Below are 18,546 nucleotides of genomic sequence, written 5' to 3'. Positions count from 1 at the left end.
GTTTAGTCTGTTAGAGCAATGACTGGCACCCAACTATCAACACCCACAGATATGCACCATGCTGTGGGTTGGAGCCCCAGCCCTGGAGAAAAAAAAAATTACAAGTTAAAAATCCATTCCTGGTTCCTGGTTGGGTATGGTGGTGCACATCTTTAATCCCAACAGTGAGCTCCACTAAAACCAGGACTACAGACAGGCACCATCTCAAAAAAAAAAAAAAAATCCAATTTCTATTTACTTCTGATAATAGTCTTTCAAAGTAACATGAGCTTCAGTTAGCATCTCCAATTGGCAAGGCTGAGGGTCCAGTGTGTGGGAGGCGCTCAGAAATAAATTACTTCACCTTGCATAGTTTTGTTTGCTTTCATACAGGACCTCATGTAGCTCCGGAGAGCTGTGAACTTTGTGGCAAAGGGTAACTTTGAACTTCAGATCCTCCTGTCTCCAGAGCTGAGACGTGTGAGTGCACCTTCATTGCCTGGTTGACGCAGGGCTGTGGCTGGAACCCAGGGTTTTGGGCACATTTGCTAGGCAATCCACTCTATCAACCAAGATACACACCCAGTCTGAACTTCAATTCCTAAGTAACTCCTGCTCCATCTTAAAGGCGGTGTGATCCAAAGAGTTTCATTTTTCCTTTGCAGACAGGACCTATGTCCTTGAATTCAGCCCTGAGAGACTGGAATTCCAGGCCAGTGCCTGATGTGCAAAACAGGTCTTCTGGGCTTTCTCTAAGTCTTTTCAGGATTATAATGCTTATTATCTGCTATGGAAGGTAAAGAAGGCCCCACAGAAATCTTTTAGGCACTTTTTATTTTCCAAAAAAAAAATTGTCGTTAATATATAAACATCTCATTCTCTCAAAAAATTCTACAACTATACAGCTGTTTGCTCCGGTATTTGCATAGGAAATGACCACAATACAAAAATAAGGGACAAAGAAGCAAAACAGCAGCCGATTTACGCTTTTGATGTAGGTGTGTCCACGTATAAACATCTTGAAGCCTCTTACAAAACTATTTACACCGTTTCTCACCTATTTACACGTTGAAGCAACTTTTCTAACAAACAAAACTATAATTTATCAAGTTATGAAAATTGTTTTCTAAAAAAACTTACTATATTACCACAAAATAAATAATGATAAACAATATTTTAAAAACAAGAATTAAAATTTCAATTAAGACCGCTTTTGGCATTTTGCTTATGATTTCTGCCCTTTGGTTAACAGCATCAACGTCACATTCCTAGAGATTGCATATTGGTAAGCTTTCAACACATCACTGATATTCAAGGCAGACACCGAGTCAGTATTAACAGGTTAACTACACAGCACTGTAATTTCAATAAAAATTACTGTGTCTCACTGGATATTACATGCAAAAATCCACATAAATTGTCACTTAACCAACAGTACTGCAGGAGCAAACATCCCAGTCAGCAGGAACTGCACCAGAGAGTCAATGCTTTCACGAGTGCAAACAGAGCCCGAGGGTCAACAAGGACACGTGTGACAGCCACACCAGTCCTCACCCACTTCAATGATACTGTTTAAGTTATGGTAAGAACTTTAATGTCTGTGTATTCTAACTATCTTTAAGCTCTTCAGTTTAAATTCACATAAAAAAATCTTTCATATTTAAAATAAACAATCTTGTTTCAATCAGAGAGTGAAATTTGCATTTTACTCATTCGAATGATTATTCCCTCCCCAAAGCAATGGATTTGGTAACTTTTTTTTTTGAGAGGTATCTTAACCACAAATTCTACCTTTACGTGTATTCATAGTTATTTTCAAAAGAAGTATGACCCCCCCAAACAATCCTTAAAAACTTGTAATAAACCTATAAAGCTGATTTGCATATTTACAAAATTTTGAATAGCAAATATAGGCAACTCATATAAAAACAAAACAAAACAAAAACAAAACACATTTGTTCAATGGCTATTTGTGAATTGCCAGGTACACTGTGTACCTCCGCTATGGAAATAATCTAATCTTCAAGAGAAAAAAACAAAAACAAAAAACAAAAAACAAAAAAACAAGTCCATGTCAAGTAAAATCTTGACAATCTGTCCGGGTGCGTGTCAACTGGTTTGTTTATACTAAACAATGTCACCAATGATAGCGTGTGCAGTCTGCATAGAAACAGCATACGCACCCCGTGCGCCCCCACCGGTTCCCCATGCTGAGATGTGGCTGCCTGTCTGGAGATGAAGTCTGCTGGAATAAAGCCAGCAGTGAGCATGACAGCAAGCTTCCAGGTTCTCAAAATAACCAAACACTTTGGTATGAATACAATGTATTCCCTGTGGCCTCAAATATACAAAATATACATTTCCAGTTCTTTTTTTTTTCTTTTCTTTTCCTTTTTTTTTTTTTTATATATGAAGTTAGGTCTGCGGTTTCAAGGGTGGCAGAGCGGACTGCGAGGCGTCGGGCGGTCGGCGCAGTGCTCAGTTCTGGTGTCGCTTCATGTGCAGCGCCAGGTGGTCGGAGCGGGAGAAGCTGCGGTTGCACACCCCGCACTGGAACGGCTTGGCACCCGTGTGCTTCCGGTAGTGGCGGGTCAGCTCGTCCGACCGCGCAAACCTCCAGTCGCAGCCCTCCCAGGTGCACTTGTAGGGCTTCTCACCTGCAAGGAAGAGACAGGGTAGGTGAGGGTCTGCAGCAAGACGGAGTGCAAAGCCCGCGCCACGCTCTGAACGCCCCTGAGAGCTAACTAAAGGGCGCTGCCCCTCAGAGCAGCCTCGAGTCCTTCCATAGTGGATGCCACCTGTAATCCTCAAGAAAAGGACAATCTATGTCTTTCAAAAGCTGGAGGATCAGCTGGGCATGGGCCACCTCGCCCTTTGCAGCACTCAAGGCCAGCAAGTGTCAAACCAGGTAGCAACACATTACTGAGATGGAGGAGAAGGGGAGGCTGAAGAATGGAAATTTTAGGCAAATGCAAAATAAATCAGTGTCCCTATTTGGGGTAACCCTAAACCAACTTTTTTTTTTTTTTTTCAGTTTCCCGAGACAGGGTTGCTCTGTAGCTAACCAATACACTCTTAAAGTGAGCGTGTGCCTTTGGATGATGTCATCTTACAAAGAAAGGCTCTCTGTGATCAAGCAAAAATAATGACGTATGCCAGTGAGGGCGCCGGTTGCTCAGACCAAGCCTTCACCACGAAGCTCATGTGCCACTGTTTGGCCTAACCCTGCTCCTAGGTGTTCGGCATAGAGCCGGGGACCCACAGGCTGTGTGTCTTTATTAGAAGTTTCTCATAGGTTTCCAACTACTTAGGTGGGAATAACCTTCAGCTCCTGAAGCTTCCGCCTCCACTTCCCAAGTGCTTGGACTACAGGAGTGAGTGATCTCCTCAGTCGGCTGTCTTTATGTCCACATTAGCACACACCTTGGCACATGCTTTGTGCAGACTGAAGCAAAACAAGCCAGAAAAGCTTTTAAAATTTCATTGCTTCATCGAAACATTTTTCCATTTGGTATTCAATAAATTCTTTAAGCAAATCAGAATCTGGTACTGATAAATTCGCACTGGTAAGTAGTCAGACCTTCTCTCTCTCTCTCTCTCTCTCTCTCTCTCTCTCTCTCTCTCTCTGTGTGTGTGTGTGTGTGTGTGTGTGTGTGTGTTTTCTCTATGCAGCCTTGGCTGTCCTGGAACTTGTTCTTTAGACCAAGCTGGCCTCAAACTCAGAAATTCCCCTGCCTCTGCGTCCCTAGTCCTGGGGTTAAAGGGGTGCATCACCATCACCCGGTGGGTCAGACCATTTAGGTTTGTTGTTGTTGTTTTGAGTGCTGAGACTTGAACTTGTATCCTTCAGAATGGCAGGCAAGGAAGGGCCAGACTACTGAGCCCTTGTCTACACCCTAGCATTTACTGGGACACATGTTTATTGAACTTATGTGTCAAGTGCTGTTTCACTAAGGTTATCAAAATTTGTTCTGCAAGGTGGCACACACCTTTAATCCCAGCACTTGGAAGGCAGAGGCAGGTAAGTTCCAGGCCAGCCTAGTCTACATAGTGAGTTCCAGGACAACCCGAGCTATATATAGGAAGACCCTGTCTCAACCTTCACCCAAAATTTATTCCAGGAACAATTTGGCAATTGTTCAGGCCACAAAAACTTGTGGAATACAACAACTAAGACGAAAAGGCCAGGCCTCGGGGAGCTGGGTCGACACCTAAAAACCTGGCCCAATTTCAGTTTTCTTTTTTCCCAGTCATTTGCATCTAACAGTGTGAGCTGACATTTGAGGTAATTCCACTGTACAGCTTGTATGATTCCTCATGTTCTCCCAAATTTACCAGCCACTTATCTTCCAAAATTACTTAACATTTATAATACAATTTGAATTCACCATTTTAGAATTGATCCCACTTAAGGTAAAGTATCTTCCTATGCAAACTCCCAAATTCCAAGCCTTTGAACACTAAACCTGGTCAAGGCTGACTTCATTTATTATTTGTTTTGCTGGCGTTTTTCATGGATAATTCCCCCCCCCAACTTCTTCTAAAAGGTTTTTTTTTTTCGTCTGGTAGACATGAGGCAGAAAGACTGCTAATAAAGGCCAGCTTGGGCTGAAAGGGAAGAAACTTGGGAGTAGTTCTGCCAGCACCTCCACGGCCCTTGTCTAACTTAGCGATATCCATCTTCCAGAAGCTGCTCAGCTGAACGTCACGTCCACACTCTGCAGCTTCCACGGCACGTGGCCAAGGCACCCTTCACTGTCCCAATCGCTATTCTGACCCTAAAGTCTCGAGGGACAAAGAAGCAAAGGCCAGAATGGATGGCATGAACCTGGTCCCAAGCACCGCACCTTTACTTAGAGGATATTCACCTTAGCCTTCCTCTGCTCCCCCATCCTCTGCCTCTGATGGAAGGCATACTTACAACTGACTCTGTTTGGTTCCTACCATTCCAGTTTTTTTTTTAAATGCCCATCTCAGCCAGGCCTGGTGGTAAATTCCTGTAACCCCAGTACTGGGGAGACTGAGGCAGGGGAATTATGAGTTTGAAACTAGTCTAAACTACATACAGGCTCTTTGAAAGCTATCAAGTCAAACACACATCTCCATTCTAGATTTCTCCTCCAACACAGGTGCACGTGTGCGCGTGCGCACGCACACACGCACGTACGCATCTTTGGGCTGGGTGAATTTGAAACTGTGCACTTTGCTCCCTCACAGTACACTTGGTCAAGAAAGTTACACTAACACTCGGGCTTTTAAACAGAAAAGTCATTTCTCTTCCCTTTACACTCTCGCACAATGCTGGATTCACAGAGAGAACTCAACACTCGTGGTAACTGTAACTATCGGGCTCAGAGATGTGAATCAAACAGAAGAATTTCACACAGAAATGTGGAGTGAAAATAAATTACAGTAACAAGCATGGCTTCCCTGGTATTCGGGGGGGGGGGGAGATCTAATTCTCATGTTTAAATCAAGGCGAAAAAAAAAAACCTTCCTCAGGAGTCCCAGTTTAAGAAGGATCATTGAAGCCTTTTGAATTTAATAATTACACACAGAGAACTAAGTTTTCAGAGTTTACTTGAGAAGCAGGGGACACTGGACTCTTTTTGTTCACTGTTTTTACTGGCTGCAAAGCAATAAACTGCACCAATATTTTGTAAAGTTGACTTTACTGATTGGTTGACACACAGTAGCCATTAAAGTTCCTAAAACATTTGGGGTTTTGCTCTCAATTTATGGGCATCTATAGCCTATTCAGCCAAGAATACCACCAGTGTCTGGAAGGGCAGTTACCAGGGCCAAGGCTTACTATAAAAGCAAGGACAACTATCCCCCACTTGGGGCAGTTTCTATGGGATTTGTTCAAGTGTCAACACTGCTCAAGTAAAACATCGTAGAGGAAGCCGGTACCCCATTTCTGGCCTGGGAGCAGACTTGAGCCTTTCTTCCTCAGCCAGAAACACTACGGCCAGTGCTTCTGGGAAAGCAAACTGACTTCCTCCAAGTTATATTTCAACAGGATAGAGCTTTCAAAAGTAATTGGATTTCTAAAGAATCTCTTTCCAATACCACCGATTTGAAATACTTAGTTAAGCTCTTTCAGCATCCGCTGTGTTTTTAAGCCCTTGGCTGCTAGCGTCAAACTGCAGAAAGGCAAAGCAAAAACAGCGGCAAGGCTATGTGGTGTGGAAACCCTTCTGCTTCATCTCCCAGTGTGCACTTTCTTCCCTGCCTGAGAGCCAGAAGGGATGGCTGAAGAATCCCTAACCTCTGAAAAATATGTCCAAGTTAAACACACACATGCCCCATGCTGATAAAGCTATTAGCATACTGTCTAAACCTTAGCAAAAACACCTACCCGGAAGAGGCAAGGCTTCGTGGGGCCTCCAGAAGTCTGCGCTAGAGCTAGGAAATTCTCTCCTTGAACTCTCCAAGCAACTCCAGAAGTTAGAAGCTGACCAATGGGCTCCACATTAAGAGCCCTGGCCTGCACTTTTTTTAATGTCCCACTTAAGTCTCCATTAGCAAACACGGTTACACCCTTTCAACGATTCAAGAAATGAATACACACGTGTTCAAATTTACTCAGATTCTAGTCTCTCATGAGAATGGGATAGCTAATGGACTCAGAGCCCCTTAAAGCTTAGACTGTGTGAGGCGCTGGGTACTCTGTAGCTAGACAGAGCCTCATCTTCTAGGAGACCCGGAAGGCTGTTTCAGCTCCAGATGTGACCCTAATGAGGTTTCTTCCACCGGGCTCAAGTCCACTGTTCTCGACAACCATTCAGAAACATCCTCCGTAAGAAACAGTTTTCTCTGAGGAACAGATTTTAAAGATGATTTCTCTCCAGGCAGTGCTAGTGCACGCCTTTAATCCCAGCACCCGAGGGGCAGAGGCAGACGGATCTCTGTGGGTTCAAGGCCAGCCTGAGTTCCAGGACAACCAAGACTAGGGAAACCAAAGACTTCTGAACCTACAATAGTTTCTCTACTCTGTTGAACAGATTCAATAGTCACATACCAAGGTCCTTTACTAGAAAGTTCTATGAAGACTGTTGTAACAAAGGAAATGAGGTAGCTCTAAGTTATTACAGTAAATTTATATATGTTTCCTTGTCAATGTTGAAAAGTCAGTCTAATCAATATAATAAAGATAAAAGCCCCAAACTACCAGAACCGAAACCAACGCTAAGAGGACACCACCTGCACCATTGCCTAGCATGATAGATAATTAGGTCCCTAACAATAACCGCCCTCCCTACCATAGACTTGTGGGTATTCACTTCTGAAACAGACTCCACACCAGAATTGCTTCTAATAAGCAAAAGGGGAAAACAGAAACCATTGAAGGAATCACAGAAAAGAGTATTTACAGATCTAAGAGAAGCGATAGGGATTTGGGCTCATTGACTTTATTGACTACAGACAACCCTGCCAGTACTTTTCCAGGAAAAGATCTTATTAGGGTTTGTAGCAGTCTCCTACCCTTCAACAGAGAAAGATTCACTTTCAGAGCTAACCCTTTCTGGAGGTCAGCAATGGCCCACGTGAAGAAACTGGCATGAAGGACATCATGGAACCCTCCTGATGGCAGGATTCCTCAACACAACATCCTTCTACATCCATCTCCCTCTCTATGTTCCCTCCCCTAGAAAACCTGAACGACCATGAGTGTCCATGGCATTCTGTACCCTCACCATATAAGCAGGCTTTTAACTGGGACTTGGTACGTGCTAGTGTTAGCGGTGGGCTGTATGCTGTATTCCTGACTACCTCTTTGTTTTGCACTCTTCCGCTACTGCCTCTCTGAAAACCATTCGCCCAAGTCTGAGCAGTTATTTTCCATAATGAAGACGAGGGCAGTAAGAAAGCTGGTGTGAGGTTCGGGACCACAGGGGTCATCAACTATATTCAGGTGAGAACTCTTCTTCGAGCATCTTCGGGATGCTCCCTTATCCTGGAGGTTCACAGGATAGATAGTCTCTGTAAACAAATTTCCGATTATAGAACTGGAACAGCCCCCGTAATTCTGAAACGCCACAATGCTGGTCACAAGCACCAAGGGGCGTTATTCAGGGACCAGAGTGCACTCATCTGCTAGAGCAGAGAATGGAGCGTGACCTTGCTGTGGGGACTGAGGGACAGGCAGAGTGGGCCCTATACTAGACTATTTCTCAGCCTCAACAAGCACCAGTTCTCAAAACTCCCGATAAAAAGATTCCTCTCTGGATTGGTTTGGTTTTATTTTTGTTTTAAATAAGGTCCCAAACTAACTTCAAACAAAAACGCCTAAAATGTCAGAGAAAGGTTGTCGTCCTTTCGTGCACCCAGTTCTTCAGCTAGCTCCCCTGGCCAGCAGCCCGCCTTCATAGATGTTTTTAGGCAAAACAAACAAACAAAAAACTAGCCACTTTGTGCTTCTAAAGCAGTTCCTTGCCCTTAGTCAGACTAGTTAGGTATCCACGAATATTAACCACCCAAGCAGACGAGAGTCATTTCCCCTCAAGTAGGACATGACTTTTGTTTCTAATCTTTCACCAGAAAAGATGTGGGCCATCAGGTAGAACTAAAAATACCTGGCAAAGGAAAATTCCTGGGTAATTAAAATATATATTTTTAAATACTGTTCTCTGCGTTCCTCCAGCCCTCACGCGGCTGACTGCCTCTCTCTCAATTTCAACAACTGTATTTCATCTACGTAGGAACTCTCCTCCCACTAGGTTAAAAACTAAAGGGGTAAAATGAGATTAATTCTTTGGATTCTTTAGAAAACCAGTGAAAAATGTCTGCTGAATTAAATTATACTTCTTAACCTTTGATAAGCTGTATCATCCCGAAACAATGTTTGATCAATTTCCTATGTAAATGTTTTTCAGATGAAAGAACTTGTCCCTGAAGGGAAGTTTGGTCTTCTCAGTGAGTCATTAAAAAGAAATTGTTTCTAAGCTTTCATGCTCAGAAGTACCTTTCCTGGGGTCTGAACCAACAATCTTGTAAGCCACTACTTAAAAAAAAAAAAAGGCTGTAAAGTCAATATAAAAATAAATTTCAAAGCTCCAAGTGAACCAAACACTGAAATACTAACGCCTATCGCCAAACGCTGAACTGTGAAGCTTTCCAATGTGCTGTTTTTAAATACATGAAAATCACTAGATACTATATGTACAAAATATTTCCCTCATGCAAATGTATCCTGACACAACAGGTTAGGAATCCAGCTAATGTCCATCTCGTCTAGATTCAAACGGTATGACCTCCAGCATCCATTGTGGCCCGAAATGAATCCTTCCTGGTCCTTGTTTACAGCCTTTCAACCCCTTCCCACCGAGCAGTATAGAGTTCTTCTTCAGCGGAGGGAAAAATGCCTGTCCTAAAAACATCTCGGATGCCACAGTATCAAGACTGTGTCTGATACAGCCTGTGGAAATTAAGTTCCCAGCAAAGACGGGGGACCCTCAGTCCTCACGTCAAACTTAGAAACTAAAGCAGAAACCAAAATTATGTACTTTTAAAAGCACACGTGGAAGCCTGGTCTACAGAGTGAGTCTCAGGACAGTCAGAGATACACAGAGAAACCCTGTGTGTGTGGAGAGGGGGGAGGAGGACATGTGAAAACATCTTACAAATCAATGTCACTAGATAACCTGGTTTCCACAGCAGGTTAAGGGACGAGGTGGGGACTTGCCCTGTTATACTGAGGGACAGGTTACAGTGATCTCCATCAGGAGATCTTGGATACAGTACTCAAGAGTCCCCTGTGCTCTTGCTCTTGTTTCTACGTTGGTTGTGGAAATTTCTAATTGCCCCTTTTCTTTTCCAACCCCTGGCCTGCCAAGCTGAGCTCGGCCGCTGCGTGCATGCTGCTCCCAGGTGGTTAATACAGCTGCTAATTCTATATATGCCCTGTTGTAGAAAGTCAAGGCCGAACAGTGGAATTCTACTGTCTTCCTAATGGAATTCTGGGACAGCCTAGAATGCAGAAAGTTCTCTTTAAAACCAGTATTGAGCATACGAACATAGAAACTAAGCCGTTTACAGAAGACAGTTTCTCTATCTTGGTGGCTTATGAGCACAGAATTAGGCTAGGCGTTCTTTGAAAGGTGGTCAGGTAAAGACAATGGCACTGTGTCTCTCCCTTGTCAACATCACAAGGCCTAAGAATTTCAATGAAATGTTCTTTTAAATGCTATTCAAAATACAAATATTTTGATTTGGGAATAGAGCGCTTACTAACCTTGTTGCCTAGAAGCAGCCCTAACTATTTCTAAACAGACGCATAATAATGTGTGCACACGTATCACAGATACCATTCACAAGCACCCATTTACCCACATAAAGGATGCTTATGAGCCCACAAGCGTGCCGTCCTACGTACGGATAAACATAGATAGTTACGTCTCGGATCTTGTCCAACCATACACAGTAAGTAGAGCTTTCAGTTCTTGAACGCGAGTTTCTCCCTAAAGACATCCAAGTCCTCGAACTTAGAAACCTTGAACTCTATGATACCTGGGACTCCAAACGCAGACTGGCATTTTACTGTTGCCCGGGTTTAGGAAGAACAGCTGCGCTGTGTGTCAGGGTATTTGGTTAGATTCACTCTGTAACCCAAGTTAAAGAGTCACTACCTGGAATCCCAGAAATAAGTCATTAAACAGCGCATTGGGGGAAAGTCATTGAGTGGCTTAAATCAGCTGAGACATATGGTAACTTGACATTTAAAAAGCAACTCCAATTACTTTCCACAGAAATGCCAGGGTGCTTCGTTCTGCCAGCAACCATTAGAAAAGCATCTTTTGTCAAATATGCGACACTGCCATATAGTTTTCAAAGTCCCCTAACAAGTTTTCCAAGTGGGAGGAAATGGGACAGAGAGAAAAGACAAACTCCTAAATCGGAGATTCTATTCAGAAAAAAAAAAAAAAAGCCAAAACTGTTTCCTCTGCCTGGGCATTAGAAGGAAAAGGAACAAAACAGCATACCAGTGTCTGCTGGCTGCCTGAGCGCTCACTGGGCAGGAGCAGAGGAAGGGAGGAGACGAACAGGTAATTTTAAGAGGCATTGTCTAGAAACTAGAAATGAGGAGAAAGCCTCAATGCCCTGTGATTACCTAAGAACGGGTTTAGCCAGATGAGCGAGTCTGTTACAAACCCTCCCCAAGGCATTTGAAAGACTATCAAACAAAACTTTATTAAACAACATTACATGGTCTTACTTATTAGACGTTTAAGGCCACGGTATTCATCGTCAAGTGAAAAAGTTCCCGCATGGGACCCTAACTAGGCCTAGATCCTCTGTCTCAGTTTGCTTTTTTATTAGTACAGGCATTGTTCAGACTACCCACTATTAAATTTCTCTGCCAGCAGGTCAAGTTCCAGGATACCAGGTACAAGCATTCAGAGCAGTAAACCCCAACAGGGGTGGAAAGGCTATTTAGATATGGCCTGACGACATCCCTCCAATAAGCAGTTGATTACTTCGTTATGTGCAATTGCACACTTCTTTTATTACGGGACTTTAATCTCGAAAATACATTCCCTCCTCCTTATCTCCTGTTTCAAGGACTTCTGATGAGAGACCAAGAGGAGAAAGGGGGGGGGGGGAGAGAGAGAGAGAGAGAGAGAGAGAGAGAGAGAACTCAATAGCTCAAATGTTTCTAAGCTAGTTCTATTTCCCCTTGACCAAAAGCTCAGTGTTTCCCTAATACAACTGCAGTCTGGAAATCAGATATTTTAGGTTTTTTTCCTTTCTTTTCTTTTTCTATTTCTACATGGAATCTTCTGGCAGGCATCAACTGTATTTTGGAAATTTAAGATTAGACTTTCTTATCATATGCTGGATTATTCTGTTTGCGATTACCCGCAAACAAAATAACCTCAGGCCAAAACAATCCATTCCTATCACAGATAAACCCGGGAGCCACCTTTTCTGGGAAAGGCCTGGTATCTAGCACATTGTCGACAGTACCATTTGGGTTTCAAGAAGTGTTTAGCATTCAGATACGGAGCACTAACGTCTGCAACCGCCCTCTCTCAGGGCTCCAGTTCGGCACTGACCTGTATTTCAAGGCTTTTACTTTTTAATGCAGCAGTTACAGATAACTACTTCATTTATCAAAACTCAATTTCCATAGTAACATCTAGCCCAGGGAGATTCAAGTCCTCACACTAATCCAACCACCCATTCAAAGGAACTGTTGAATACTTGGGTTTCCATAGCAATGATGGAATAATACATTTTGCTAGGTCACTGCTTTTATTAGCGAACTTCTTCTTTGAACTTCAGGTAAGGAGGCTGTGTCTGAGGAAAAACTGCAGCCACTTTTATCTGTTTTCTTCCTTTAGGGCTCTTTTTTTTTTTTTGAAGAAAATTACAATAGTAACATTATCCAGACACTTGAAAATATTATGGGTATGTGGAGCCCTTTAATAAAGCACGCTACCAAATTTCATGTTAAACGTGTTTTTGATATGAGGCTTCAAAATTAATAGCTGCTACAAAGGGCTGCTGTGAATTTAACAAAACAAATCATTATAAAATTAGAGACTAAACTCAAAAGCATGCTTCATCTGAGGATGAAACGCAAGACTGACTAAGACGAGGACTCTCAACCCAGCAAGGGCTGAGGTTGGGTGTGGAGGAACGTCTAAACTATCACCCTTCACTCTGACCACCCTACTTTATACCCTGCAGATTTCAGGCCTGTGTTTCAGGCACAGCAAATACGCCAAACACAAATATTTGAAGCCATCGGTGTTAAGCACTAGCGCTTAACATGCTAAGTGGAAAAGTTTCTTTTAGCTGAAAAGGGCTTTATTAAAGCAAGATGATTTACCAAGAATTTTTCCTTCTTTCAAGACAGAAATACGCATTGCCATTAAAGTTTTAAAATCCATTAGTAAACACTGTTGTTTACGTTCTGGGGGTCATTAATTCTCCAGGAGGTGACAGGGTAAGGTCTCACTGAGGGAACCTCGGCTTGCCTGGAACCAGGCTTTCTTGGGGAACTGAATTTTGAGCCAAGCCCTTGGTGAAAAGGTAGGCCATTAAAAAAAAAAAAAAAAGCCGACAGAAAGAAGAGATCAAACACGTGTTGGCTTTTAAAAGGATGAATGCCACTTAGGCTATTTCCACAACTCACAGAATTAACAAGAAAATTACCTACCCGTGTGAGTCCGCAGGTGAGCTTTCAAATGAGACGACTTTGTATAAACTTTAGTGCAACCTAAAATAAAGGAACAGAGGAAGAGCAGCTTGTCATTTCCAGGGCCTTGTGAAACCTTTACATCTGATGAGTCCGTGTTTAAAATCTGGCTTTAAAGATGAACTCTCTTGTGTTAGACACAACACTGGAGGCTTCAGTGAAGCAATTCAAGGCGCCCTCCTCCATGATCTTATTAGAAGGTAGAGGGAGGTGATCCGACCTATGTATCACTTTGGGAGCATTGAACATGGGCAATCCAGTCAAGAACAAATGGAAAATCTGTGCTTTTTTCCTCTAACACAAGCTTCAGGGACTTGAGTTGTCCCAGTATATCTATCTTTAACTTAGTGGATAAGGCGCTGACCGTGTAAGTCATTATTCAAGATGACTATAACTCTCCACACTCCTACTTTGCTTTTTTGTTCATTTAGCATGTCACGCCATATCACGCACCATAGTCAGTAAATTATGTCTTATATTAATCATAAACTCGCTTACACCAGCAACTTGGACATATATTTATTACTGTCAAATTATATTTTGGGTCACGTATCTCATTCAAGAATGTGTACACACTAATGGAACAACTCTTACTCCAATCTGTCCTGCGAGCTGCCTTGTACCTGCTAAGAGGCACCCACACCCTGACCTTCCTTACCACGCTATTGACTCTCACCCGACTCAATCTCCAGGAGACTTTTTAGAATTGAATGACACAATTTCTTAGACTAAATGAAACCCAAGTTTTATTTACTACTAAAGAGAAAGAAATCCAAACTAACTTATTCCCTAGAATGCTCTAATCATTAAAACAAAAAATTTATAGAAATTGTTATTTAAGAGCCAGGAGCTTGCTATGTAGCCCAGGCTAGTCCGAATGTGCAATCTTCCTGCCTCAGCCTCACTGTTGGGATTAAAGGCATGAGCCATCTCTTGACTACATAAGACATAAATACATAAGACAAGCAATAGACTATTACCTAAGTAATAGTCCCAAGTACACACCAGCATAAAATGCAGGACTAGAATACTAAGAGAAACTAGGTGATTTATTTCTAACTGTCAAATACATCGTTGCTATATATCTTCATGCCTAAGGTTCAAAACGGTGCGAACATATGTGTGCGTACAAGAAAGCACTTGACTTGAGCACACCCAACATAAAACACAGGCAATGCTGCACGCACACAGACCACATACCGGGGTAATCGCAGTAGTGGATACGTCTTTTCTCCAGATCAGGGTTACTCCTCCTGTTGTATCTGACGGGTTGGATGCTCGGTGAATTCACTGGCAGAGTGGCAGGTAAATTCGGATTGTGAATTGCCAGTTTAGAAGCAATCGTAGCAGCATAGGATGGAGGAGGGGTTAAGTTCTGGAGCATCTCGGCTTGTCTATCAGGACTCCCAGGCTCTGAGCTTGGTGGTGACGGGGGAAAGTACGTGGCCTGCTGTGGAAGAAACTGACTTGGCATGGTGTACGTGCAAGGGGGCATGCCCTGGAACTGCTTCATTGTAGTCTGCGGGACTGCAGAAGTGTGTGTGTTGAGGCCTGCCATGGCGGCTGACATAGAAACATTCAGGGTGTCCATTACTGCTGTCTGGTTTGTAGAACTGGGCATGTCTAGATCCGGTGTATTCAACAGCTGGTACAGGTGGCCCTGCTGGGAAGGGACAGCGAGATGGAGATCTGGGGTGGAAAGTTCTTGTTTGATGAAGATGTTGTTCACCTCTGGAGCTGCGGTTTGGTGGGAGCTGAATATACTGGTGAACTCAGGGAGGGCCTGGGTCGGGGCTGGAGGAGGAGGGGCCGTCGTCTCACTCTGGTGGCTGAAAATGGTAACAGGTTCGGTCTTGATCTGCGTTACACACGGCCTCTGGGATTTGTAGAGGCCAGTTCTCAGGTGAGTGATGTCAGGGAGGAAGACGTTCATGTTGATACTGTAAGGTAAGCCTTCACTGTCGGTGAAGAACTGGTCTACCACGGAAGCGCTGTCTCGTCTGTATTTCTTATGCTCGGGAATTATTGGAACTGGGGGAAGCTGAGGTGTCAGGTACTTCTCCATTTCACATCTCGTCTACAAAAGAAGAGGTGCAAGTACACAGTGAGTCCACCGATTCATTTAGGAAGGATAAATAAACAGCACTTACTAAAAACTCCCCAACACCAATACGGGGGCCAGCTCCTAAGAGTTGCTTATAAACAGAAGAGTTTATTTTGTCAATTGTGTAATTATTGGTTAACCAAAAGTCTGTATGATATGTCTTTAGTAAAATCACTCCCCCAAATCATCCCCAGACAAAAGTGAAAGAGAGGCGGGGAGAGGGGGCAAAGACAAACCGTATTCCCTTCTGATGCAATCAAGTCTCAACCCAGCCCAAGAAGGCTAAATCTGCAGTTAGACAGAGTACAGTACCAGAGTATTGCCAAGCTGCCTCAATTCTGTTCTTGGCCGTTACATTTAACATGCTTTATTTGAAAACTAAAACCTTCGCAAATCTTAAAAAATAGTATTTCAAAGGGCTTTTATGTGGGCAGACTTAGGTATCTCACGTCTGTCTAACATAAAATGTTTTTTTGGCCATATCAGTACTTTTTGATTAATAAAAATTTCAATGTTTGGAGCAAACCGTCGTAGGCACTAAAACCAAACAATTACAGCTTCAACATTGGATGTAAATGTTGGTTCTAACCAGCCGATTCGGTAATTGGTTAATGTAATAATGAAATGTTCCTATTCATATCCCTATCTAAAACAGATCTTTAATTATCAAGGAGAAAATCACTCCCTTGGTAGACTGGTGCTAAGACACCCGTGGGTGGGGAGGCTGCTGGAGTGCCAACACAGTCATCAGCAAAACATTTATCATGTCCTCTCCGTGGGCCAATGCTACATTCCCCCTTCCTCTGTAAAAAGCGCAGTCATCCTGTACCCTCTTGCTATCTCCTAAGAGACAACTGCCAGAGCAAAAGAGCCAAATATCCCCCCAGGCCCTGATTGTTTAAGAATGAACACAATCCAGCTTCAGACCCACCGCCCTGGTCTTTTCCCAGCTCTCTTCTTCCCTCCCAACAGAACGAAAGCTTAATTTCTCCCAATTTCTCTTGACATTGAAAACCAAGTTAGAAAAAATAACAAAGCCCAACTAAATGAAATAGTTCGCCAAACAATAAACCACTGCACCCCAATCGTCGAACGAGAGTGGTATTTCTGTTTCTAAATTTCAAAAGAATTTCATCTCGGACCTCAGATTATTAGGATCTGGTTATGGACGAGGACGGACGGGATTTCCCGGATATGCACGACTTAAAAATAAAGATTCATGCTCAAGCCATGTGAGTCACATCTGACAAATGCCACTATCCTCTCAAAGCACGACGACACTGGCAGACCCCGTGAAATAGGCGCTGGGCGCAAATACACAATACAGCAAGAGGCTATTAAACCAAGCGTCTTGAAATAAACCGAACTAAAACCCTTTCGTGCACTGCGCTCCCGCGGCGGTTAGTGGTTTCTGATTTTAGCTCTTCCAGCTGTTTGCATGTGGGTCTGCTTCCAATTTTTTTTTTTCCTTGGGACTAGCTGAAAGTCCCGGGAAGTTTTTTCTGGGCTATATGACTCCCGTGCGTGGGCGAAAGAAACAGGCGCTTGCTCTAATTCGGCTGCTGGGCAAGTGTAAAAGCCAACTGCCAGCTTTCAACGCGACTCCGGGAGGAAATTTACGCGCACACTAAAACACCCCTGGCCTTTTGGGGCGCGCGTTTCTTTTTAAGAAAAAGAGCTGTGTTCTAATACAACCTCAGATCCTCTAACTCCAGTTTCCCAGCAGGGCCCTACAACCCATTCTAAGGTGAGCCACGGGGGTATGAAACCCCAGTACTCCTATCTGCATTTCGACTTCATCCCAGAGGACGTAGGCAGGTGGACTTCCTAGGCCAGGGCCAGCGGGAGAGAACGTCAAGGTGAAACAATTCAAGTCAAATTGAGTGTGGACACAAGCTTCCATTCCCACGCAAGAAAACAGACAAGGTGCGCGCGAGCACCTCTGGGCCGATCCGGGTGGGCCCCCGCCCCGCTCCCCCATCCACTCCGCGGCGCCCCGTCTAGGAGCGTAGGGCGGGGCTGCCCACCCGGGCACCGGCTCCCGCGCGCCCCAGCCTGGAGCGGCCCCTGTCGCCCGCGCCTCGCAGTGGCGGGACACGCCCGAGCCCGGGGAGGGAGGCCGGACGGCCGCTCTGCTTACCTGGACCAGCTCCTCGGAGGGCAACCGCGGGCCGGCGGCTGGCGGCGGCGCGGGCTGCGCAGGCGGGTGGTGGTGCGCGTGTTTCAGATCGTCTCCGGGGAAGAGCGCCGCGTCGCGGGCCGGGTTCGCAGCGCCCAGCACCGGCTTGAGCTGCGCGAACACCGGTTCGTCCTGCGTGGCCGGCGGCTGGGGCACGGGTCCCAGGCGGGCGCTCATGGTCAGCACCCGCGTGGCCATGGGCGGTCAGGGGGGAGCTACAGGCGCGGGGGGCACGGGGCGATCGCGATTCCCACCTCGCCCGGGCTGGCTCGGGACGGCGGACTCGGCGCGGGGGCCGCTGCGGGGGACCCTTGGGCCGGCGGCCAGCGGCTCACGAAGGCGGGCACGTTGATCGGGACTCCTGGGCTCGGCCACGCGTCACCGCCGAGGTCCTCCGGCCGCCACTTTCTCCCGCCCCGCCCCAGAGCTCTCTCGCTCGGCCCGGAACCCGCTCCCGCCACCTCCGAGCTCCACCAGCAAGCTGCGAGCGCGCGTACCTGCCCCGCGACTACTGACACTTGACGCCCGCCTCTATTTCACCCAACTCCGGGGGAGGCAGGACCAGCTCACGCGACTGGCAGCATCGTGGCCAATAGTAAGGCCCCAGAGCCAGCATCTAGCCAATGGGAACCAAGTCCCACGAGGTCCCGCCTCCGACGGGCCGACCGCACCCCTCGCGGGCCAGGAGCTTCGCGCGCAGGGCTGCGGCGCAGTTTGTACACAACTTCTCTGACAGATTGGGCCGGAGGAGCACAGGGCGGAGGGAAAGAGAGGAGCGGGCGGAATCTAGGAAGAGGGGAAATCAGGGTGGAGACGTGGAGGGAGATCTCTCCGAACTGTTCTCTGCCAGGATTAGGGCGAAAAAAAGTATTGCACGTCTTAGGTGTTGTGCAAGGACCTGAAACTCGAAAGCTGAAGACCGAAGGCAGTTAGGTGGGGGAGCTGAGGTTTCCAGTCCTGTCCGATGAATGTGTCTTTTTAAGTATACAAACTGAAGTTTAGAGGAAAACAAGAGGCACTATGGTAACAAATGTAAAACAGGTCTCATTTCTGTGTTTTCAGAAGTGGATCTATCTA

The 18,546-nt window shown here is 45.1% G+C and overlaps 1 protein-coding gene across 1 annotated transcript; it reads right to left on the bottom strand.

Moving 5' to 3' along the window:
* Positions 1-796: 796 nt before the first annotated feature.
* Positions 797-17,988, bottom strand: Klf5 (KLF transcription factor 5). The gene is made up of 4 exons (XM_085698259.2): positions 17,431-17,988; positions 14,387-15,263; positions 13,148-13,207; positions 797-2,636 (listed from the first exon to the last, which is right to left on the bottom strand). The coding sequence occupies exons 1-4, from the start codon at positions 17,665-17,667 to the stop codon at positions 2,458-2,460; spliced, it is 1,353 nt and encodes a 450-aa protein (XP_085554385.1). The 5' UTR covers positions 17,668-17,988; the 3' UTR covers positions 797-2,457.
* Positions 17,989-18,546: the final 558 nt, after the last annotated feature.

Source organism: Myodes glareolus, chromosome 12, assembly GCF_982192425.1.
Source record: "Myodes glareolus chromosome 12, mMyoGla1.1, whole genome shotgun sequence".
NCBI lineage: Eukaryota > Metazoa > Chordata > Mammalia > Rodentia > Cricetidae > Myodes > Myodes glareolus.
This window is presented reverse-complemented; position numbering and strand designations above follow the sequence as displayed.

What these genes read in the sequence shown, in the direction of transcription:
- Klf5 (XM_085698259.2), bottom strand. Translation starts at nt 17,667, where the DNA reads ATGGCCACGCGGGTGCTGACCATGAGCGCCCGCCTGGGACCCGTGCCC. An exon ending in CCTCCGAGGAGCTGGTCCAG is followed by an intron (nt 15,264 to 17,430) that starts GTAAGCAGAGCG and finishes CTTCTTTTGTAG; the next exon opens with ACGAGATGTGAAATGGAGAA. An exon ending in CCACTACTGCGATTACCCCG is followed by an intron (nt 13,208 to 14,386) that starts GTATGTGGTCTG and finishes CCTTTATTTTAG; the next exon opens with GTTGCACTAAAGTTTATACA.